Source organism: Populus trichocarpa, chromosome 2, assembly GCF_000002775.5.
Source record: "Populus trichocarpa isolate Nisqually-1 chromosome 2, P.trichocarpa_v4.1, whole genome shotgun sequence".
Lineage (NCBI taxonomy): Eukaryota > Viridiplantae > Streptophyta > Magnoliopsida > Malpighiales > Salicaceae > Populus > Populus trichocarpa.
This window is the reverse complement of record NC_037286.2, coordinates 9,440,477-9,465,820: the sequence shown is the minus strand read 5'-3', so window position 1 is coordinate 9,465,820 and position 25,344 is coordinate 9,440,477. Positions and strand designations below refer to the sequence as shown.

General features: G+C 34.4%; 1 protein-coding gene, 2 long non-coding RNA genes and 1 pseudogene across 5 annotated transcripts; 1 reads left to right on the top strand and 3 right to left on the bottom strand.

Moving 5' to 3' along the window:
• Positions 1-6,139: 6,139 nt before the first annotated feature.
• On the bottom strand, positions 6,140-13,559 carry LOC7462870 (probable E3 ubiquitin-protein ligase RHG1A). 3 transcript variants are annotated; one of them, XM_006386442.3, is made up of 6 exons: positions 13,206-13,542; positions 9,558-11,343; positions 7,816-7,869; positions 7,047-7,145; positions 6,825-6,965; positions 6,140-6,744 (listed from the first exon to the last, which is right to left on the bottom strand). In XM_006386442.3, exons 2-6 carry the CDS (start codon positions 11,259-11,261, stop codon positions 6,613-6,615), a joined length of 2,130 nt encoding a protein of 709 aa, XP_006386504.1. In that variant the 5' UTR covers positions 11,262-11,343; positions 13,206-13,542; the 3' UTR covers positions 6,140-6,612. The 3 variants fall into 3 exon arrangements, with proteins under 3 accessions (XP_006386504.1, XP_024449977.1, XP_052306275.1); XM_024594209.2 differs by having other exon boundaries at positions 7,816-7,866; XM_052450315.1 differs by lacking the exons at positions 6,140-6,744; positions 6,825-6,965; positions 7,047-7,145; positions 7,816-7,869 and adding an exon at positions 8,447-8,667 and having other exon boundaries at positions 13,206-13,559.
• Positions 9,139-9,551, bottom strand: LOC127904966 (uncharacterized). Its single transcript, XR_008058453.1, has 2 exons — positions 9,402-9,551; positions 9,139-9,332 (listed from the first exon to the last, which is right to left on the bottom strand). It is a non-coding gene; the product is annotated as an uncharacterized LOC127904966 (long non-coding RNA).
• Positions 13,560-16,856: 3,297 nt separating the features above from the next.
• LOC112326498 (NAC domain-containing protein 79-like) lies at positions 16,857-20,796 on the bottom strand (annotated as a pseudogene).
• Positions 20,797-21,384: 588 nt separating this feature from the next.
• LOC112326499 (uncharacterized) lies at positions 21,385-22,180 on the top strand. Its single transcript, XR_008058473.1, has 2 exons — positions 21,385-21,806; positions 21,934-22,180. It is a non-coding gene; the product is annotated as an uncharacterized LOC112326499 (long non-coding RNA).
• Positions 22,181-25,344: the final 3,164 nt, after the last annotated feature.

Genomic DNA, 25,344 nt, shown 5'->3' with positions numbered 1-25,344 from the left:
CAGCCTCATTAGCAGTAGCAACGACGGAGAGATCGAGAGAGAGAAGAGAAGAAAGACGGTGAGAAGTTCAAAGCTTTAGGAGGCTTGATCTCCCTCCACAAGGAGCGTAAAGGTGCACCATCGATATTCTAAGATTAACAAGAGAAGGGAGGCGTTTTAGATACGGTAGGTGGCCTCTCTCCAGTAACGGCGGCGCGCTGTTCCACGCGCCGGCAATGGTGGTTACGCTTGAGTCTATGCTTCGCCATTGTTCTAGGGTGTTCTGGTATCATTCCTGAAGCTCCAGCTGCTCTTACACCCTATGGTGACCATTTAGGTCCAGTCCAACCACTTCTGGAAGGTCTATTTCATACTTTTGCGTGATTTTAATTTGTTGCTGTAATTGTTGGTTGATTATTTGATGTGAGTTTGTGAGAAGATGGTGTAGTTGGATTAGTGAAGTGATATTGTGCGTGGGTGGTGCATATTTTTAAGTATGTGTTAGAATAAATGGATAAACAAGAAAAAAGGGAATACTATAAAAAAAATCTATCAATTTGCATAACGCCAAGTCCTGCCAGAAAATCAACAAAAAAATCTCTTTGAATCTACTTGTGTTTTTATTAGCATTTGAAAGAAAGAAAAAACGCTCAAAATATTTTCTTGCATGTCTTTGATAAAAAAAAAAAATATATATATATATATGGCATGTATTTTGGATTTTATAATAAATTTATAAAATTCATTAGAACCTTGTCAAAATTAAAAGCCTCATTGGGCTGCATACCTAAAATTTCAAAATTCCAACTTTGATTTTAAAAACCCATTAAAGAAAATATTTTGCTATTCATTTTTAATATTTGAATAAAAAGACTCGTAACGAGCCAATACTTGAATATTAAAAAAAATAACCTCTTATTATAATTTTTTCTAAACAAAATAATGATAAAATCTTTGTTTAAGAGTAAAACTGAGTTTCCTAGGATACTTAACAATTAAGGGTATTTTTAATCTACTATTCCATGATACCAGAGTTAGAAATATCCAATGTATCTTAGGACAAGTGAAACTTTTTGAGGCACATTTCACAAACTTTCCTGAAATTTAGGCTGGGTTTCATGAACTTAACATAAGTCCAGCGATATATTTATGGTTATAACTTAAGTTATGATATGAGATGACCACCTTGAAGTAGTCAACTCACCAAACAGTTAGAGTGACAAAAACCAATTAGACTTTTAGAATAAATAGGTGTTGGATTTTTTACCAGAGTTTAACTCATCGTAATAAACCCACAATACAGCCTCTCTCAATGAGAATGCTCCAAATGTGATAATATCTTCTCTTTTTCATAACATATCCTTTACCATAAAATCTCTCATGACCGGTTAGGGTTCTCTAATGACTATGATACTGGGTGATCACTTTTTTTTACACAACCTAAGACCTTCCCCACCTCTCTCAATCAAAAAGACTACTTTGCTTTGGATTTTAAGGAAAGATGGTTGGTCGCAGGCGATTTCGTGTTTTACAACCTTCACAATAAAAATATTAGATATTTTATTTTCATTGAATATCCATAAGAATTTATTTTTTTAAAAAAAGTCATGCACATTAGGTTCATATATAATTACTCATAATGTAATTCCTAACATTGTCATTACAAACCTTTAATCTTGAAAAGCATGGTTTAATCATAGAATTTTTAAAATATTACTATAATTATTTCATTAAAAGGGTATTTAATTTTATAATTTTATAAATTCTAAGAACCAAAAAATTAGGTAAGGACTACCAGAGTCAAGCCTAAGCCCGCTTGTTTTTTTTTAAATAAAGTAAACAACACGTAATTCACCTGAACAGACAATGACGTGACATTTATTTTAAGAAATTTCAATTATTTTTGATGACCAGAAAGTTGATGTCCAAGTTTTTGGACCTCTAAAACCTAGATTTAAACTTGTTTCACCTAAAAAAAATCAATAAATCAATTTCCAACCCTATATAACATTCTAATCAATCTAAAACCTCAAAATTAAATAGAATCTAAAATAAATTTCTTAATGGCTAAACTAATTTGGTGTTGGGCAATCAATGCATCTTTTACTATCATGGTCAATTTTAAACAAAGCGAGTGCGCAAAGCTCTTCGTCTAAAACAACCGTGGCCTCTTCTTTGAAAACAAAAGGGTAGAGAAGACACGTAACAAATAGAAAAAGAAAAAAGAGAGACGACCAGTCCAAGACCGAAAGCATTCTGACAGTGGGCGGAAAAATGTAATTTATGTGTCGTGAAGGGGGCATTAATTATACTCATCTGCTCAACTCAGAGATACTTCTTTCCATCCAAAACGTCACCTTGGCCCGACCAGAAAACAGAATTTATTTATTTAATTATTTCTTTTAAGACCAAAAGTGCAATTCCCGAGAAATCACTTTTAGCTAACTTTTCTATTCAACCCATACGGTTTTATCTGCTGACCGGACAGTGCCGGTCGAAATAAATGCTGACCGCAGGGTTTCTTCTCAGGTGAACCTCGATTCACTCCCTTCCTCAATTAGACTCCAAACCTCTAATTCTCAATTAAGGTTCCAAACGTTTCCATGTCTCTCAACAAGTCCTTTTTTTTAATATTTGTTTGTATTTTCTATCTAACGTGCACACTATATGCTGTAAAAAGATGCTTCCTAAAGATAATTTGACAGAAGAGTTTGCAAACCGATGAGGCTGGGAAAAATCCTTTGGTCAAAGATTAGGGTGTTTCACTTGCCGATAAAACTGAGTTTGGATGACTTTATGAACCCAGCAATACCAGTAAGAAAAACAATCTGATACTTAAACCATTATAATGTTTGTATAGGTGACGAGTAGAGTGAGTATTCTCTAAACTTCAATGTTTTTCAAGCCTTATTCAAAGTCTTGTGTTGTGTTGGAGTTGAAGTCTAAAGAGATAAGTTTTGGTCTGGTTTTATTTTATGCTCTAGAAATATCTGTTTATACAGGTTATTTTAAGATAAATATCTTAAAAAATGTCTAGGTTTTAATATATTTTATATAAATATTTCATAAATATCTAAGTTATAAGATATTTAATATAAATATTATAGATATTTATAAAAATGTATATATTATATAAAACATCATGTAAGTTTGATTGGACTCGGTCCAAGAATTAATATTTCTGGGTAGTTATTTTATATATCATCACAAACATTAGCAAAAGAACATAATTGAGAAGTGTCTGGAATACTTGGGACCGAATTGATAATATTTATAAGTTTGATATCCTATTAAAAATGATTATACAGGTTAGGGATTAAATTGAGGTTTCACATTCCTTTCTTCCTCCTCCTCCTTTTTTATCCAAGCAGGGAAAAAAACAAAACCATAGGATGATGACAATAGTCAATAAAAAAAAACGTAATTTGAGTGAAGACAGTCATCAAATAGGATAATCACTAACAACTTTTTTATCCGGTATTTGAGACTTATAATCATAGTTATTAAACTTGAAATAAGATTAACTTGGCTAAAGAATTGGATCTTGAGTCACACGAATTGATCGAATCAGACCAGAAAAACTTAAAAAAAAATTATGTTTGAGATTTTAATATTTCATATGAAAAAATTAAGAAACAATTAATATAAATATAAATTATAAGAATTGAGATATGAGATATAATATAATTATTCATATTGACAAGTTAAGAAATAATCTATTTATATATAGATTATATATATAAAAAAAGACATGAAGTGTAGTATAGTTATCTCACGTTGAAAAGTCATGAAATAATCCATATAAATATAGATTATTAAAAAAATATACATTGAAAAGTCAAGATTGAATCCATATAGATATAAACTATAAAAAAATATAAGAATAAATATTTATAAATTAATTTTATACTTTTTAAATTTATTAAAAAAATTAAATCTCATCCGGCTATACCCCAAGTAGAACAAATGCGCTTTCGTAAGATCGAGTGACACGTCGTACGTAGCCATCCTATCATGAGGCAGTTAGATGAATCTACCATATTTTCCAAAGACCCAGCCCGCCTCTATCCCTAGGTTGCCAAGGACTATCCCAGCTAACAAGATGCATTCTCTTCCGAGACTCCATGGCCCCGTCCATACAATTTTTTTTACATAATTGACCAACTGTTTATAAATATTTTTATGTTTTAAAATTATATTTTTAAGTATTTTCAGATCATTATGATATACTAAAAAATTATTATTTTAATATATTTTCAAGTAAAAAACACTTTAAAAAATAATACCTCCTATAATACTGAAAGTTGTCATCATAGAATAAATAGGAGTGGCAGCTAGAACAGATTGGGGAAGAATCACCCTACCAGCAAGTTATAGATGATTCACTCTCCACCCAGCTAACCGCTCCTGAGCCCGTTCTACATTGCTACCATAGGTATCCCTGTTAACTCGTTTACGTAGAGGAGGTAAACCGAACAAGACGTTTGGTTACAATTTAGGCTGCCAATTTAGCCAATTAGCCCCAGCTTAATACTTTAACATAGCATTCGATTATTGTTTTACAATGAAAATGATGAGAATAGTCTGGACAAAAGAGGCAAAATAGAATATAAGATTGGAAAATAAAATTGTATTTGATAATGATCTACTCGATAAAAAAATTGTTTTTATATCTTGTTTGATTGATAGTGGATAAGACAAAATAAAATATAAAAAATACATATTTACTCCTAACATGTATTACCGTCAAACTTATATAATTTTAAAAACATAATTAGATTGTTTGTTTTTAGTTTATATTGAGTGTTGAAATTAATAATAATGTGATAGTCCTAGTTATAAAACATAGACTAGCTTAGAGGGTAGACATGAGACCTGATGTCTAGATCGATCCGAGTCTAAAAAAATATAGGAAGAATTAACTCAGCCTTACCCGGTCAAACCCGGGTCTACCCGATCCCTGGTTGACTCGGGTAAAAAACCTGATGAGTTTTTTTTTGTTAAAATAATGTTATTTTATTTAAAAAAAAATATTATGGTTGACTCGGGTTGGTCCTCTGACCAGTAATATGGGTCTTGCCCTGAGTCGATCTTCAAATTTGATTTTAAAACTATGATAATAATCATTTCTATCTTTATATATCTTAGCACGACAAGTTTGAAATTAAATCATTTTGTTTTCATTCACATCCTTTTTTTAATTGAGTCATTTTTCTTCCTATTTAATCATTGTAGTTATGTTTCATAAAACTGATGATCGGTAAACCATAAAATGATATTTAGAATCATGAATAAGTGAGACGATGCGAGATGAAAAAAATATTAAGAAAATAATGAAAATACAACATAGAAAAAGACAATCCAATTGGAGTCGCAATAATTACCGATATTGTTTTTTTTCTTTATCCATTGATTTTTTTTAATTCTCAATTTAATCATTTCATATTAAATTGATTTGGAATTGATTTCATATTAAATTAATTTGGAATTGAGTTAATGTTTTGTTTTGATTGACTTGATATGAGTTAATCAATTTAAAAAATACAATTCAATTTTATAATGCTCGATTTAAAAATAAAATTTAATTTTATTAATTCAAATCAAGAACTAAATTTCAAACCAAAACAAATATTTAATCATTTTTTTTAAAACAACATTTTTATATTAACTTCCTAATTATTTATTATCATTTATATATATATATATATATATATATATATATATATATATATATATATATATATATATATATATATATAATTCTCAAATTATTTTATTAAACTTGCACATAAACTTTTCAGATTGCGCATATATTGTTTTTTGTTGAAGAAAAACACCTCCATTGTGGGTATCAAACTAATAAATATAAATAAAAATGGGTGAGTGGAAAACGAATATTGTAGAACGTCGACGGCACCTAGTTTGTGTCGATAAATCGAGAAATAAAAATTGGCGAGTAGGCAGGTAGAAAAACGAATATGGAAGGACGCCATCACCCCCTTGTTTGTGTCGCATGCTGTACCCAATCCGTTGCTAGGAAATAATACTCCTGTATTAATCTAATCCAGCTCTAGAGTTTGCAACGGTGCCCGTGAACTAGCAAGTTACGCTGGAAATTTTGAATAAGAAAACGGAACAAAAAAAAAAGAGTACTATCAAATTCTCCAAAAACTCCAGAATTGCAAATTTAAGAGGTCAGTACTTGAAACAGAAAAATAAAATAAAAATAAGGCAGTTGAATATTCAATTGATATCATAAACTACTCGTTCAACGATAAATAAAATGTATGAAACCAGTTTTTGCAATTCCCACTTCTTTTGAAAGTTGCGGCATCCACCAACTTTCAATGATAAATAAATTTGGAATCCCACTTCTGCATCCCCACTTCTTTTGACAGTTGCATCATCCACTAGCATTATGTTTTCTTTCTTTATTTGTGTTTTTTTTTTTTTTTTGAAAAAATGACTCCCGACTTGCCAAGACAATGAGGGCAACCAGAATAGGTGGGTGTATGGCAGCGCTCACCATCCAGTAACCAAAATATGAGATAAATTCCAGGGCCACGCCTCTCACGTTTTCCTCGTACAACCGTGTACCAACCGTGTGTAATGGCCTGACATCTTTACCCTTTCTCATGTAGCAAGTCCTGTTGTTTTGCAGATGGGGCACCAATTCTTGTGCATCAGCCACTGCTTAACACACCCCGCGTGGAAATCATGTCCGCAGTCCAGTGTTCCAAGATCTTCTCCATCATTGTATTCCTCCTGCAAGGAAGAAAATAATTAGTTAAGCAAAGAAGAGCCTCTGGACTCACAAGGCACCAATCCAGAGGACAAATCATTACCTGGCAAATGCAGCATGGTTCAGCCTCCACCTTCGCTCCAACAGCAACAGAGTATTTCTGCTGTTTTAAGTTGTTTACTATAGTTTCTTCGCTCAATCCAGTACTGACATTTCCAATGCGCTCTTCCAAAGCCAGCAACTCCTGTAATTCCAGAAAAGAAATCCATCACAAGAACAGTCTTCACAACAAAAAAGACACCAAGAAACCGTTTCTTAGATTCACCTCATAAGACATGTTATCAACATCAAGCCGCATATCCCTATGCCTATCATACATGTCAGCTGCTCCAAACAAAACTGATTGGTCAAGAATCATAACATCCTGCACAAGCAGAAGCGGAAGTTAAAAATCTGACACTATTGAGAATACAAGTGAGTTCACTCATCTGTTAGCATGAGAGTGTTTATATAATGGGAGAAAATTTCCTGGTTGTTCATCCCAACATAATACAGTTGAAAATAATATACACAAGCCCCAGGATCAATTATCAGTTGGGGGAATCACAAAATGTTTAGCTTCTGTACCTCAGAAGTGCATGTTGTTCCGAATGCATAACATGTTATTCAGATGGCAGTGAATGGACCAGAAAAGAGCCTCAAGTTAAATGCCCGAGTAACATCTCATGCAAATTGGGACCAACAGTTCACATATTTAGAAAATGTGGGTTCCAGGTCTGTTGTTGCGTTAAAAAGAAGGAAAATGAATATGGTGAACAAACTTTGCTCGATAATGGCCTTATTATTTCCACAACTTATCCCAGACCAAAGTGACTAATGAACATTCCAGAACCATAATAAGATCAAAACCGATATAAATATATATATCGTTTAGCAGCTATAACCATCCACCTTTTGTGGCTTAAAGATTTTGTTTTCAAGCCATTAACCACCAGCAGCTTATAAGAAAATAAATAAAGCAGATTACACATACAGCTCATCTTTCCACTTAACATGTAATAAACTGAAACATACAGAGTTTCTACAATTCTTACCTCAAATCGCAAGCTTTCACCCCTACGCATGAGATCCAAGACATTGCGAATCTGCTATACAAATAGAAAAACCAAATTAATCGTTTGCCAAGACTCACAAACATCAGGGGACTTGGAAAATGACAGACATCAATTCATGGAACTAAATGCAACACACACTATTACACCATTTTTTTTCCCTTCCTCTTAAGCATCATTAATTTTTCTTTATTCAAATTCAGTATGGCAGCTGACATAATCAGAACAGATAAAACAGTCATTGGATGAAAAAAGAGGCGTACGAAAATAATTGATGAAACTTGTGGATATAAAAGATTGACAATGAATAAAGTTCAAAATCACTCACCAAGTTCATGTTAATACTTTGGGATTAATTGGTATAAGTTCCAATTTCTACTTGTAATTTTCATGATTTTGGTTTCCAGTTTTTATTCTGGGGACTCTTAATGTACAATTGGTTATAGTGTATGTGGCGTATACTGGTGACGTTATATGTACTGGGAATTCCTCATCCCCTGAGGACTTTTGCCACAATAATTTGTTTGGTGAAGAAACAAGGAAGAGAAATCCAAAATCTGGTGACTTAATATACAATTGATAACCATCGACCTCTTACCAGCCAAACTCTGACCAGTTGGCAATCCACCACAGTGGATGCCATTGCCAACCAGCAGATGGCCATCAACTAACCACTGGCGACCAGTGACTCCAAATAACAGGTTGACAACAGATTAATTCTGACCAATCAACTATTGGCAACCTCTGACTGGTTGGCAATCAACTACTGGTGGCTGCCAACCGACAGTGGAGAATGGTAGTGATTGAGAATGAGAGGGGACAGTTAGTGATAACCTGCAGAAACGATATCTAAAATTAAAAAATAAAAACTACCAGCAGAACTTCTGAGTTTTTGGTTTTTCAAAGTTCCAAACACTTTTTAGGAAACATGAAAAGAAAACTCATAAGAGCAGTTTTTAGAGACCAAGAACAAAAACCCAAAATAAATATCAGAAGGGGTATGTGTCAAAAACCCTGTAAAAGAGTAGATTGAGTCCAATCATGCTTGCTTTAAGTAACACATTAAAAAATTAAAGGAGCCCAACTCATCACCAGAAAGATGTCCACAGAGAAGCATGGTATTATATTATAAATGGAACAACTTTGAATAGTAATGACTGTCTTGAAACCAAAAAAATTCACTAACTTCTAGTCAATACAAAGTATACCACACAAAAATCAGAAAACAATATTTATGCATAACACAAAGCACAGACTTTTTAATGATTATTATGTCAATTTAATCGACAAATTTAACAGCCAAAAGAAACTAAGAAAGAAAATGCATTGTATTCTTCCAAGATGTTTGAAAGGAGAGACAGAGAAAAGGAAATTTCTCCTAACTCCAGAAATCTCTGTTGTTGGCCGACCAAAGTTGCAACAAAGTTATACTTCATTAAGAGGAAGCTAGCAAGTTGATAAAGCATTATCCAGCACTTGCATATAAGCCAGAACTAAACCTTCAGTAGAAATACCCTAGCAAGTTGATAAAGCATTATCCAGCACTTGCATATAAGCCAGAACTAAACCTTCAGTAGAAATACAGAGAGAGAGAGAAGGAAAGAAAAGAGAACTTTGATGACAACTAGCAATGGTGAGAAAAAACGATGATAACATCAAATGTCAAACCACCTTTAAAATTAAATGAAAATACTTAAAATCCTGACAGAAGACAAGAAACAGACCTCGGAGACAACAAGCCTGCTTCTTCCTTCACTGGACAAAGCTCGCAGAGGATAAGGAATTCCCAGTACACCATCACCTTGTCTCTCCAACCATGATGCTGATCTTGGATGTGGTCGATGAAGACCCTGGTTACCAGCTCCAGATGAAGGCACTGTATCTTCTGAGCTGGAAGCACCAGAATGGAATGGGGAATGAGTACTGCTCTGGCCTCCAGTATCAGCAGCAGCAGCAGCAGAAGAAGAAAACAATGATCGACGAGCATACTCAGCTAGTCTTCGTGAATTTCTTGAAGGAGGATTTGTATGAGGACCCCACGTTGGGGCAGATAGAGGGTGGATACCTGGGCTTGCACCAGTCCGAGATGTAGAACCAACATTTCCAGGGCCACTTACCTGTCCACTGGTTAAACTTCTATTGCCTGGATTCCTAACTGAAGTTCTCAACTCAGTCGCAGGAGCAAATATAGGATGTTCCCATATGTGTCTTGTTATGTTTCTTGCATTGGGTTCCTCTCTATCATCCAAGCTAATGGAACTTGATGAAGTACCAGTTCTCGAGCTTGAGCTTTCATTCCATCTAAATGATTGCACATTCTGTGGCAAAGCTGGAGCTGGGATAACTGGCTGATTTTGAGGAGTTATACTATCCATGGCTGATGATGACCTGAAGTCCAACGAATGATCAATCGGAAGAGGTCTTGATGAGCGGTGGGAGGATGATAAACTGGAACGCCTTACGGTGCTTCCTGTAGAAAATAAAGAGGGGGGAGAAGATTCTTGATTTGAAGAATTGATCCTCAAACGGAAATTTCTATGGGAGCTTTCTGCACGTTCAGCAACTGCTGATTCTGGGATAGCATCACAAGCTAGTCCTCTTACTCCAAGTCCAAGTCTGGGGTTCACTTGTTCCGATGGAGCAGATATACTTAAACTGCTGCCTGCATCATATCGATTGGGAACCCCAGGCCATGGATTACTCTCTGACCGCTGATAGAAGCTAGAACTTCCAGCCACAGATGACTGGCCAATATTCCCCTCAACAGCCTTTCTTTTGCAGGATTGTCGGCGACCATCCAATGAACAACCTGGTCTTCCATCATTCTGTTCCACTAAGTACCCCCCATTTCCAGGACGCAAGAAATTATCTGGACCACTAGCAGGTGAGTTCCGCTCGCTTTCTGCGCCAATAGGCTTGTAAATAGCAGAGGCATCCATTACTTGACAATTATCACCCCCATGACCAACAAAACCAGCATTCAAGTTGATATTCTGTGGAATTGCATCCGGGTTGGAAATCCGCTCAAATTGTGGGTTCACATTTACCCTGTTTAGTGAAAGAATATTTGTTGGTTCATATCTCCTTTCTTCTAACCTTGGACCAGCTCCAGCAGAGCTACTCGCAGAAGATGACCATCCATGTTCCAGTTTCCGATCATCATGACTTGCCTGGTTTTGTTGCCCACTGGAACTGGGTTCACCTAAGCTCCAGCCACTCAAATTTTGCCGTTCTTGATCAATAGAATTCGCATATGGATTGTTCATTCGACTAGGTGATAGCATAAACTCCGTCAATCGGTTTTCCGCTGGATTTCGCATGTTACTCAAGCAAATTTGCTGATCTATGATTGCATTACCAGAAGTGGATCCATGGTCAAAGTCCAGGGTTTCTGGCAAGGAGCCAATGATACTTCTCTGCCCTTGCATTAGGGCTAATGTCAATGTCCCTTATAAATTATAGGTAAAAGACTGAAGAAAATTCCAACACAAACAGCAATATGCACTACACCTGAAAAAAATTACCATAAAGAAAATGAAATCTAAAACCAAAAGGATAGGAATAAAGTAATCAATTCAATCTAGAAATCAGTCAAGATCAATATGTTCTAATTTGTCTAGAAATTTGGAAAATATATGCAATTCTATTCGCATAGAAGCTTAGGATTGCTCACAAGGCCCAGAAGATGAGGACAGTGGAATTTTTTTCTGGATTTGAGCAAAAGATATATACCCAAACCAACCCACATTATAATTTTATTAGCCATTAAGATAGTTTATGAGAACTTCTTTTCCTATATAAAATAAGAATAATGAGTGTATGAGGGAATGTATTGGGAGTACAAGAATATCATTCAAGTACTGGATAAACTTTCAAAATGCAAAAGCCTGCATAACTTCATCTCAACAAAAACAAAGAACTAAGGATCACATTGTGGTAAAGAAGCATTTATTTTCGGGTCTATCCAATGAACTTTTCATACCATATACCCAAGTAAGCTTTCTATTCATACCTTCCCTTTCCCAAACATCAAAACCAAATTCCGACCACAACTCAACAGTCATACACCAAAAGAGACAATTAAAATCAGATGAAATAAAGAACTCAACTGCAAAGAAGGTCCAACTCAAATTCATAACCAACCAAATCAAATAATCAAAGGGTAAGAATTTCTTAACATCATCAACAAAAAGAGGATGCTTGAATTAAACACATCCATAGATAGACACAGCAGAGATTAAAAGGCAAACTTTTTTCTAGCTCCTCAACAACCACTCAGGACCAATCTCATGAACCCAAAAGCCCCATCAAAATCAAAATCAAAATCAGCTTAACAGCATGTTTGAAACCAATTCCACGATGAAATTGAATTCATTTCTTACAGTAAAATTGAAATCTATTGATTTTGGATTTAAATTCTCTGTTTGGAATGATATTAGTGCAATTGAATTCAATAATTTTTTTTTAATATTGGACAATAAACAAATAAGATTTTAGTTTTAACATATCACTCCTAGAGCTGTATTCTAAAATAAAAGGTTAGAAACAAACGTTGGCTCTTGGAGTAGAGATTTTAGTTCTAAACTGGTCTCTGTTTTCCGTCTTCTACATATGGGTGGATAAGAACAAAGGGTTTCTGTTGTAAAAAAAGAGGAAAAAAAAAAACAAGAGAAAAGGTTTCCCCTTATTCACGAACTCTGTCCATCCTCTCTCTCTCTGTTTTATTCTTCTCAATTCCCTTCACCTTATCTCGTGTTATCTCTTAAATAGCTTCCTTTTCTATATTTTTTTTGCTCTCTTCGATTGCGGGTGGCTTTTGATTTTTACAAGGAGGTCGATGGCTGTAATTTTGAGGAACCTGCGTTTTGCTATTACGATGAGAGTTTGTTTCACTTTAGGGTTGAAATGTGGTGTTTTGCTGGTGATATTCATTGAAAAAAGGTATTTAGCTGGTTGGAGGTTGAAGAAATTACAAGACAAGTTCTTAGGATACGGCCAGGTTTCGTTGAGCTTTTGAAATCACGGACGAGTTTATTCTTGGATACAGAATTTGCGATGGTAATAATAACGAATTCTCATCAAATCTGGGTGAGATTTGAAACCGCAAAAAAATCAATTCTGCAGTCAATTAAGTGATTCCAAGCATAAGAATATTTTAAATAAATAAATTAAAAAAAAAAACAGTTACAATAAAGAGAGAAAAAAAGAAGAAAAAAGCTTATAAAAATGGAAACAAACAAAACCCCCACATAAAACTAGCTTTTAGCAGCTCAATGAAATAACAACAAAAATCAAACAATCAAACACCATAACCAATCATATCATCAACCGATCAAGCTAAAAAATTGAATTAACACAGAAAAAAAGTTTACCTAAGAAAAGAACCCCGATCGATCTAACAATCTGCAGTAAGAAAACAAAAAGAATAAATTATTAGGCCTCAACAACACCCAAAAAATGAAGGAAGAAGCCTCCTTTCTTCTGTGTTGGCTTCTCTTTCTCGAGAAAAGAAAGAGAAAAATAAATAAAAACAAAACCCTCACCGAAAGAAAGGAGAGAGAGAGGGGGGGAGAGAGAGAGCGTGAGAGAGGGGGAGAAGGGAAGAGGAGGAGGAGGATATGAGATATGAGGGATGCAATGTATGTTTGTATGTATGTAAGGGAGAAAAAGGTAGAGAGATTAAAAGAGGACAGTAATCAGTAATTTACTAAATAACCCATTCGACCACCAAGAAATAGAGAGATGAAAGAGAGAATGATCGGTTTCTCTAAACAAGGACTTTATTATTAATTATATAATTCAAATAAAAATACAAACAACGACATCAACACCAAATAGCAACAACAACTAGGCAAAGGAGGTGTCCCCCTCTTGGGCCGCTTACCAGCTCTTCCTCCCTCCTCTCCATGTGACTTTTCTTTTCCTTTTTCTTTTCCTTTTCTTTTAATACTTCACTGTTTGATTAGGAAAACTAATTTTGGAATTATACAAAACATTTACCACTCTTTACCGATCAATACTATCAATTCACACGCACAAAATAACTGATCTCTAAGCTTTAAAACGAAGAACAAAAAAATTAATATTAGTAAGAACTTACCAGTGCGAGCTGGATGACAGTATACAATGATTTCATTGAAAGAATGTTGATTGTTTTGTAACATTGCGTATATACAGTCTTAATGAGATTGTTATGAGGATGTTTTTTTATTTTAATTTCAATAGTGAAGAAAAAAATTTAATCAGTTTTTTTTTTTTTTTTTTTTGAAAAGAAGAAAGAAAAGCAGCGGTAATCTTGCAATAATAATAAATGAGAAAAGAAAGAAAACAGAGATGGCTATCATTTAAAGCGAGGCCGAGGAGAGATTAGAAAGGAGGAAAGAATGGTCTCTACTTCCAATGCGCGGCGAAGCCAACGGGGCCCATGCTCACCTTGTTGTTTCCATCTTCTTCACGCCAAGCACTCCTCTCTTTTTTTTTACCATCACATGTGTGTTTTTTTAGGTGACTGGACCTGCAATATGTAGCTGTGTGTTTTGAGTTGTCACAAAAATTACAAATTAAATCTTGCATACGTGGCACTGATATAATTGTTTGGGGCCCGCTGTTAGATGACTTAGATTTTCTTGCCTTACCTAAAAATCTGATTGCTTTTTTGACTAACTATTTACGTACTGATTTCCTGTTACATGGCTTTTGTTTTTTGTTATGTTTTTTTTTTCCCCTTCCTTGAGTACATGTATCACAGACGAAGAGGAGGTTAAAACATGCCCTAATGGTTAAATTTCTCGAGTAAATTGTCGGCGTCGAAGAGGGCGGTGGAATTTATCAAAATTGGGATGCTTGTTTAGCTGGGCATCAATCAATCTTTAGGTCACAAGAATCCAAGTAGCCCTCCAAATTGACAGCAGTATTTATTTACTTTGCCTGAGAAAGGCCCCCCAAGTTCCCTTGCAAGTACCTTGGCAGGTTCCGTCTAAGCTTCCTTTAAAAATCTAGCCTCTTGAGTCTTGCCCTTCATATCTCAATCGTGGCGTGGGCCTATTATTCTTCTCGGCTTTGGTCCCTTGGCACCCTTTTTATTTTCATGATTATTATTATTTACTTGTTTCCTCTCCTCTCCTTCAAAGAAGGTTGGTTGCCTCGCCTTTTCTTACGTGTAATCTTTTCTGTGTAATTATTTCTGGCCACGAAAATGGGCTCTAATCTGTCCACATGGATTATGCTTAGATAAACCATTGCGTAATGGCACATTTCAAAGTTATTTGAATATTAATTCGGAAGGAGATAAGATTGATTATTCTCCCACTTTAATAAGTGAATATTTAGAAACCTGCAACGCTATTGTCAATGCAGAAAAAACTTGGACAGCCTAAGGCATGGTGGCTAAGGAAAACGCCAAGGCCACTCCTATCTATCAATTTTTTTTTTCTTTTTAACTTCGCTCCAGTTTCACGTGGCCCAACACTTGAATGTAATAATTGAAAAATATAGAGTAAGCAAGTTAATTTGACTTTTTTTTCCCCTCAATACACACTAGCAGCTATGGGGGCAGCAGAGGAAGATTATGGGCTGGATGTAAATGAAGAACGAGTCCTCTAGCAAAAGGGATTATAGTTGATGGCAATTATGAGATTAGGTCTCAAAGCTTTTATGAAAGGTGGGTGTGTGGTTATGGAAGCAATTAATTTGAGGGAGCAAAACTCATGAGCCTCAACTGGGTCTGCGAGAACACAAAGATTGAGATGACCCACCTCCATCAGCATGTGTGAGCATATGTGGAGAGGTGGAAGTTGGATCCTTGGTAATGATTAAGCACATGACAACTCTGTTCCTCCAGAATTAAATCTAAACATAAGAGAAAACAAGGCTGAAAAACACAAGATGGTTCATATGAACCTGAGAGGGCACAAGATCGCCTGGCGACTAATGACCTCAAGCCACAGCCACTCGATTCCTGTCTTGACTTTAAACAGCACAAGGATGGCCTGCGAGAAAAACAACCATCTCGTTCAAACCGCAGATAATGGCTCGGTTATTGGACGCATACACAAGATGAGCAAGACGTCAAGTGTCACACAAGCATTCACGGGAAAAGGAGGGGGGGAGAATAAAATACTTCATCAATGAAAGGGATGCCAGTTGCCCAACCCAGAGATTAAACTTGAAGGATGGAGGAAAGAGAAAAGAGGAGTGAAAGGAAAAAAAGAAAACCATCGTACTAGGTCCACTTGCTCGATGTAATTCGACAGCAGGGCACTAATTCGGGATTCATTGACAATGCAGCTTTCTGTCGTCATTGTAACTCAGTTCCAAAATAATTCATAGCACTAACGCTTTCTTATTAAAAAAGTAAAAAGAAAGAAAGAAAAAAAAAAGTAAAACCGAGGCGAATGAGTACTCATGGAATTATTTTCAGCTTCCATATGACAATTCACAATGAATGCACTGACCAAACCACCTTGCGAGATGCGGCTTTATTGTATTGCAGACGCAGTATCATGTATATATATTGTCAAGGGTAGAGAGGTTGGTGGTGGAGCAGGCTATGGGTATTTCATCCACCAAACAACCCAGCAATAACCCACAATCCCCTACAGGTGGAGATGGGCACTAATCAACTATAAGCCTACAACCAAAAAACGCAATAAATAAATAAAACTCAGTGTTTTAAAGCATATTACACGTCTATTCAAATAAAAAAAAGCCTATTGTTTTAGCTCTTAAATATATTCAAGTGTTATTCAGATTACAACTAAAAAAATAATCAGTCTATTCAACATTGAGAGAGAGAGAGAGAGAGAGAGAGAGAGATTACCCACATAGTTTGATCGTACAGCTCCAGCAGCAGTTCAAGTTAAGAACACAAAAGGGAAAATGAACTTGATAACAATTACGATGCAAGAGGGGACTTGTGATTAAAGTGCTAATAACCAATTCCGATTCAAATGATTTGCCAGCATCTCACTCTGCATCAGCTGACAGAGCAAGGCCCATAAATTAAGAGACGTTGCACGGCATCATTATATAAAGATATATCCAGGATTCATAAGTCATGAGAAAACAATCCAAATATGCCACAGCAGAGTTCAGAAATGGAACACATAACAAGGTAAGCTTAAAGTTTCGTGGGAGGGAAGAGGAGATTAATTTACAATAGGTATCCAGATGCTAGAGAACAAAGCATAGGCCTGTACAAGTCCAATTGCAAGGGCAGGGCTGGGAAGAATACGGTAAATAACATCTTCTCAGAGATACAAAGAAACAATCCACCATCAATAGAACAATAGCAAGATCATAAAGCCAGGTGAAGCAGCCGATTCTCAAAGATTTAATATTTGAACTTGCCATCATCCAACACATTGATCTTGTTGCTTCTACTGGAGAAAAACGCCTCATATCAGGCACAGGAAATCTGCACATGAATTACAGGAAGAATTTCTGCGCAGTTCCTTTAACAGGATGGGAGAAAAGAAAACTACAGGCATTCACCTCGAATGACAAAGCCATTCCTTCAATGGATTCTAAACCCCTTCTTGAATATACTAACCCTGAGCATTAGGGTTAGCATCCACTTCTCATCAAAAACTAAACTCTTCCAATAAATTCAATTTATGGTTTCTAAACCATTTATCAAATATATTGTTTCAGGCAACAATAACCCTGAGAAGTCAAGTTTCCACAAATCTTTGAAAATAACTCTTTCAATGAATTCCTTCTATGGTTTTCAAATCCCTTTTGAATAATTTTTCCTTGATGCTTGAGGTTAATATCTACATAGTTTCAAAATTAATTCTATCAGCTTTTGACTTGGACAATCAATCTGCAAGCTTATCTACAAAATCATCCAAGTCAAAAGCTTTCTCCCTCTAAAATGGATAGCAACTGTTGGGCAGTTTCAGCATCTGCAGACATGTTACCATCAATGTGCCTAGATGTCCTAACCTGTGCTCCAGGAAGGAAAAACGACATTTATTAGCACCTTGAGGTGGGAAAATGACTTATCATGAGAAAACAGAACACGTGAACGCAGAAACCAGCTAAATTCCATGTATACTTGGCCATTATAATATGTCAAATATTGCTTCAGAAAGAAGTCACAGTTATACATGTAACAGATAGTCGGATACACATCATGCGCATCAGACAGTAAAAGATGTAGTAGAAGTGGGCATTAAAGTAAAAGGCAGTTTCACGATATTGAGAACATAACTAAGGTCGAAGTATCAATGAGGACTCATAGGAATAAAGAGAAAACAGAGATTGTGACAATTTGTCAAAATATGTAATTTTTACCGTCAAATTGCTTCATATATTTTTGGAACTCCAAAAACTTTGAAGTCTTGACTGCCAATCATACTTTCTGCGTTCAAATGAAACAAGCATATCAAAAAAATATTGCAATTGTAAGAAACAAAGCCATATTGCTAAGATGTTAATCCATATAAGTTACACTAGTACAAGTTATGCTACTTAAAAACCCTGACAATAATCTTCCACTTGCATTCACGGTGCAAAGGAAAAGCAATAATCTATAGCACATGTATAATTTACATGCTATGTATGAACAAATAATAGTGCCTCCTAATAGCAAGAAAAAGAACGCGTGAAAAAAATAAAATTAGGGTCGGAAATGTGACACAATAATGGTGGATATAATCCAGCTAAATCAATTGGCCTAAATATCATAAGAATCTTACCAGGTCTTTGGATTGGCTGCCTGATTGACACTGGAAACTGGAAATAGAAACAGGTCTAGTTGTGACTCGGCCATCGAGTTCTCTACCCATTCTTAAAGCATTTTTCATATAAACAAAGCAGTCATTGCACTTCAGCCTTGGCAATGTCGGGCGTGAGGAATCCATCATGCTGAGTGCCATTGTTGTGGACAGCAGAAATACTTTCTTCAGCACAGGAACTTAACATTCTCAGGAATGCTATTTCCTCAGTGAGACTTGACATATACCTCACACAGGACAAACGAAGCCTGCAGGCAGATAATATAATGAGGTTTTGCAATAGCAACAAAAATCAATTGAATTAAATAATTCTTTATCGAGATTGCCAAAAATCTTGAAACTTAATCTAAATAGAAAAAACTCAATAGAGAAGATAAATAATAAATTCATTCAAAACAAGAAAAGCTATTAAATAGATCACTACACACCACATCGATTTTTTAAAATGGGAAAAAAAGACAAGTGGTATAACACAGCAATCTGACATGTTAGAATCAAGACTGTGAGCTTGATCATGGTATCCCTGGAAAATTGTTTTTTTTTGGGGTGGGAATGGGTGGCCCTAGCCCTCTCAAAGTTTGAAAAATTCTCAAAATTCCCCCTTCCCTAAAACTTTCAAGGCACTTTTATGAAATGGGCCGCCAAAATCAAAATTATATGTTTTGGCCCTCCCGGTTTACCAAGTCTAGATTCATCCCTGGGTATAGCAATATATAAATCCGTGTCAGTGTTTGGTTTGTGTTTATATGTATCTGGAAGTGGAAAGAAAGAAAGAAGAAATCAAGAGTAACTAAACCAGATGAAACTCACTTTAGCTAAATCACTAAATTGGAGTTAAATTAGCCTTTTCACTCGAAGATTTGCTTCTTTAGTTATGCTTTTAATGAAAGGAAGAACGCGGAAAGCAAGCAGACAACAATTCTGTAACAAGACCCATCTACCAGTTGCAGAGTTAATTAATTTTTTTTTTGCAGAAATAAGTCTTTAATTGATAGTTGAATTCACACTAGTGCATCAGTAGTATCCTTATTAACAAATGGAATGGAATGAAAATAACTCGAATCTAAGAAAGCACCGCACAGGACCATTTTACTGCATTAAAGATTACTAATTACTAAGATAAGCTCCAACGTGTGAAGCCTGCTAACACTTCCAAGTATTCCCCGAGCATAAAAACGAGATTAATAACAAATACATAAAACAAAATTAATTTCACAATTCACAAGACCCTAATCTTATTATAAAAGCAAGTAACTAAACAACCAGCATTCAGTTCGTAGTCCTAAAATTCCAACCTCAAATCCACAAACTCCAATAATAAAATCATAAAATCCACAACTCCTAATCAAAATAATACAACTAATTACTCAACATTATAAGAAAAAATAAGAAGAAGGAAGGCCCAAAATTTAAAATTACCTCAAAATGATGAATAGGAGCATACTCGTGTAAAAGCCAATCAGTCCTGACTGCACTCTTAACAGAACTCCCCAAATACAAAACAAACCTATTACTTGTCCCCAAAACAACCTTCCCACCTGGACCCAGCACAACATTTCTAAACCTATCACTTCTCCTCCAATTCCCTCCTTTTGCCTTTCTTCGAATAACAATACCAGCGCCTCTTCCTCACTTTATAACCATACGCATAACACGTAAATCAAACGGCAACTCAATCAAATCATAGCCATCGAGATCATCGGTGTCGCTGGGAAAGGTGCGGTTCTAGTTTGTGAGGTAGTAATAGAGGAGTTGTTCGCCGGAAGGGTAAAACCGGCAACCTGGCGGTGGTGAGAACGACAGCGTTTTGGGGTTTTCTCGTGTGATTGTCTTCCATTGTAGTATTTGTGAGTGCAGAAAAGGAAAAAAACTGTGAGGGGTTAAAAAGGGATTTGTAAATTAGAGAGAAAGATGGGTGCCCTTGAAGTTTTTCTCTGGGCCTTTGCTCTAGTAGTGTTAAACTCCAGTGTATATTTTGCCTTATCATTGTTAAGCTATTATTTTTAAAACTATACTATTTCTCAATTATTATTATTGTAAATAACACTTTTTTTTTTTTTGTCAAAGTTGTTTCTATTCCCATCATTGTTAAGCTATTATTTTTAATCATACTATTTCTCAATTATTATTATTTTGACATGTACTAGTTTGACAAATATTTGATCAAATTGTATCAATATTAAAAAAAATTCTTATTTTATTTTATTTTATGTAGTCAAATGTAGACTTTTCCACCACCCTGACCTAAATGTGAGAATATGCCCTATCCAAGTTTTTCTCACCCTTGAGTGTCTCAATTCTCAAATGTATGCTTGCCTTGTTATCCAGTTGCCCACTTTATCTTGTGCATTTTCATGCTATTAACCAAAAAAAAAAACCAAGTGATTTATTGTGCCAACACTATAGCTGACGACGATTCGTTGCAATATAGACGACCAATTGTTTATGAATAGCACAAGTATAACATGTACTAAGGACAGTATTTTTTTTTTTAATTACATGAGCCCAGATCGATGACCAATTTGTAAAACATTGTTAAAGATTAGAAAAATTCAATGATAAGGAACCAAAATGAAAAATACGAAGAAATATAATGGCTAATCTAATATTATGAGGCAAAGTTCGTTTTTTTGGTTTTTTTAAGCTATTTTTTTCCTATCAATTATGTCCTTTTTCAATCCTATTTGCATGGAATAATCCTTGAAACCATGGTAAAAATATCAAATTAAAAAGAAAAAAAATGGGGAAATCACTGTAGCTTTAGACTCATATCTACTGTGGATTTGCACAGTATCTTAGCTTTTTTTTTTTTTTTTTCTGTTCTCCTGATTTTTGTTTCCAGGTTGTTTGCAAGAGATATGGCAGGGTAAAGGGAGAAGTTGCGGAGTTTAGTGAAAAGAAAGCAAGAAAGGACAGTGTTCCATGAAAAGAGGAGAGGAGATCTAGAAAACACTATAATCAAATTCGTCCTTTATGTGCTTTTATTGAAAAAATAACACAACACAGGCAGAAACGAGGGATTAGTTGCAGAATTTAAGGAAAAGCAAGCAAGAAAGGATCATGAAAAGAGGAAAAGAAAAAAAAAAGGAAGAGATTGGAAAACAATGTTCCAGAGATCGTGCTTTTTACTATTGTGAACACTGTGGACTGCTGCAGTTGGTGGAGTTAGGCTGTAAATCTTTTGCTCTTTTGATGCCTCTGTCTTTTTGTTCTCTCGACAAGGAAAAAGAAGCCGTGCGCTTTTGATCCACCAGTGACCATTTTCTTTCTTTTCCTTCCCCCCTTTCTCTCCTCTCTTTCCATTTTATTTCTCCAGTTCCATTGTGTTTTATTGATCATTTTTCCTACTTTTTGATCGCAGATATGATGTGAGGAAGACATCGAGAAAGAAAGAGATGGCTGGAGGCGCACTCAGAGAGGGGAAGGATCGTTTCAGTTGAAAGAGGAAATCGATGAGAAACAGAGGTTTGCGACCCTTCGAACCCTAATTGAAATGTCAATTGTTAACCTTTCGTACATGTAAGATTCCTCATTCACGAGTGGTATAAGAGGTTGTGTCTGATATTCATAAATTAAAATTTGAAACCTTTTTATTACTTTCCATTGAAGATTCATTGAAGTGAGATCATGAAGTTTTGGAAAGCATGAATGCGTAAAAATTGCTTCCATGGTGTATTAAAAAGAGAGACAATCACTCCAGTTGAAAAACATGTCATGAGGGCGTTTCTTTAAATTTCGAAAAAAAAAATTTGTTTAAAATGAATTTTTTATATATATTTTTAAATCATTTTAATTTGATTTGGTGTTGTAAAAAAATATTTTAATATATTTTTAAATAAAAAATATTTTGAATCATTATCGCTACCACAATTCTAAACATACCGAATATAGGTTGTTTGTCCTGACAACTGGGCGTCTTCTTATCTAAGACACTGCTTTTGGTCATGCTTGCTAATATGCTTTTCAAATTTGTTCAAAAGAGGGTTTTGGTCCTGTTATTTTTTTATTTATTTAAAATAATATCATTACTTTGATACTTTAAAAAAAAAAATTCAACATAACTCTTTTACAAGACTTTTTAGTACTAGGAGCATTATTATAATTGTAATGTATTAAATATCACTAAAAAAACATTATACATGTCAGCATGTGGATGACCCCCGCACTGTTTAGGCGGCATGTGTAGAACTGTTCGACCACTAAATACCACCTTCTAGTGTAACATTTAGAAGTTCTCAGTGTCTTTTACGCTATGAGACGACACCCGAACTATAAGCGTCTGTAGTTTGGGGTCAAATACCTTTCTTCTTCTTCTTCTTCTTCTTCTTCTTTCTCAAATTTAGTGATAGCCCCCTCAAAATTTCATACTAGCCCCTTCAATTTCTTTTTACTTCATATTTGGTCTTTGTCTTTTAATTACTATTTTTTATTTTTGAATAAACTATAAAATTACAAATGTTTTTTAATTTTACCACATTATGATGTTTTAATCTTTCAAATTTGGCTCCCATTTTTTTATTGCTATTTATTTTGTTTGAAATTATTTTTTAAATCATTTTTTTTTCAAATTTCATTATCCTTGAGTTTTTTCCTATCAATTTTTTTCCTTGTTTTTTTTGTTGTTATTTTTCTGCTTTTGCAAGTTTTTTTATTTATATTTTTTTTCTTGATTACATCCTTCAAAATTAAATTGGTTGAGAAATAAGCTTATTGATTGAACCTGGATCTAAGATTTCACATGTTTCGAGTTTTAGAATTTAGACCAAGTTTAGGAGATTTGTCTAGTTTTGTTTTTCTTTTTTAAGATGATGTTTTCTATTTTTTTATCATTTTTTTTTAGTTTTGCTTTGTTATTTATTGTGGCTTGCTTTTTACTGGATTGACCCCGGGTTCATGATCGGGTCACTAGTTGTAAAGGTTAATGCGGGTTCACTTTTGTTTTTTTTTTCTTTTTTTTAATTGATTTATTTCAATTTCTTCTTCAAACTCTTTACCTTAATTTCTTCCTATGAGATTATTTAAATCTTATATCTATAGTTGCGGGGTTTTCAAGTTCACCTGATTTAACACGGTTTTTTTCTAAAAACAAATTGGGTGGACTAGATGAAATTTCTTTTAAACACAAAAAAAATCAAATCAAAGAAAAAAAAGCACACGTGACAAAAAAAAATGCAAGCATACAGATTCAAAGATGATGGGGACATATAGCGATAATGTATATTTTGTGTTTTAAAAAAATAATCCAAGATACCATGAAGATCAATTCAAAATAAATCAAATACTTTAAACAAATTTCAATTCAAAAATAATCAAATGCTTCGTGACCTAGCCTGTCAAATATGCAATTTTGATCATGGACTTTACTAGTTTAAGAATTTTGTTTTTAAAATTTATTTTATATATATATACAATGGTGAAATTGAAATAAAAATAAATTAAAGAACTTAAAGAGAGGTCAGGCAAATGTGTCTGAACCAAGTGACCCAACACACATGGGCCTCTAAGAAAAGAGCCCAGGCCGCATACCTTGGTTTGGTTTATATTTTTATATTTTTTTTGGAAAAAAAAACAAATGACGGGTTGTCTACTACAGCTGACGACATGTCGTCTCTTACCCAAAATTTGGCCATCACAGAGTTGGCTAGAAAATCAAGGAAGGTGATTTTTTTATAAAAAAATTCCAATTTTCAAATGTTTTTTATTCGAAAACACTTCAAAAACAACATAAAATTCTTTATAAACCATTTAATAACCCTAAAAAACTTGAAATCACTCAAAAAAACCAAATCAACTGGAAAACAAAATATAAAAAGAACCTAATCTCCTTTTCCATGGATATTTAGAGACAAAAACAACCACCATCAAATTGCCCTCATCGAATGAAATCCGTTAACACCAAAATTTATCTTTCTCGTGGTTAGAATCGATGTCAACCAATGATTTTCTTTTCCATCAATTAAAATTCAGTTACTTTCTCTCTCCTCTCTAAACTCATGGACTGAAAAACAAGAAAATTAAACGTTCGATAAAAATTGAATTTTGGAAGAATGGATGGGCCATAAAGGTTGAAAAATGCAAGTAGAAGGACAATTGATGTTTTCCCCTAAAGTTTAGATTGACCACGATGTTTTTGGTGTTTTCCATTTTGATCCCCCATCATTGAATTTTTCCTTCCTTAATAAAATTTGACAAATTAAAATTGGGCATATAAGGATGCAATTGTAAATAAAAAAATAATCAAAGGCCGGAAAAAATTGCTACAATATCTACAATACCAAACACTATTATGTTTTAGTTTTTAGTATAATTTATCCTTTTACCTAGTCAAATGGAAACTTTAGATTGCCAGATTGTGGGAAAATTGGCCTTATGTTTTATTGGTTTGATGGGGTAAAGTTGACGACAAATTAACGGGCTTTGATTGGTCAGAGAAGAAGAGAAAAGAACTAACGTGGCCATTGAGTAATTTGGTATGTGCTGTACTTGCTGAATGTGTTGAGCACATGTTTAGTATAAGTGTATAACAACAGTGCGAGTTTACAATTTATTTATGAGCACATATCACCAGTTTTACGTTACAAATAGGATTTCTAATATATATATATATATATATATATATATATATATATATATATATATATATATATATATATATATAAGATACATTTTCTAGTATCATACTTTTTTTAACCGAAAAATAGGAAGATGATGTCCACACTTAATAAAATAAATTAAAAAATATACAAATCAATAAATTAAATATAAGTTATTA

Excerpts from the sequence above, each read along its gene's own strand:
- LOC7462870 (XM_006386442.3), bottom strand. The coding sequence starts at position 11,261 with ATGCAAGGGCAGAGAAGTATCATTGGCTCCTTGCCAGAAACCCTGGAC. Across the intron at positions 7,146-7,815 it reads GTGAAAGCTTGCGATTTGAG|GATGTTATGATTCTTGACCA; the intron begins GTAAGAATTGTA and ends CTGCTTGTGCAG. Across the intron at positions 6,966-7,046 it reads TTGATAACATGTCTTATGAG|GAGTTGCTGGCTTTGGAAGA; the intron begins GTGAATCTAAGA and ends CTGGAATTACAG.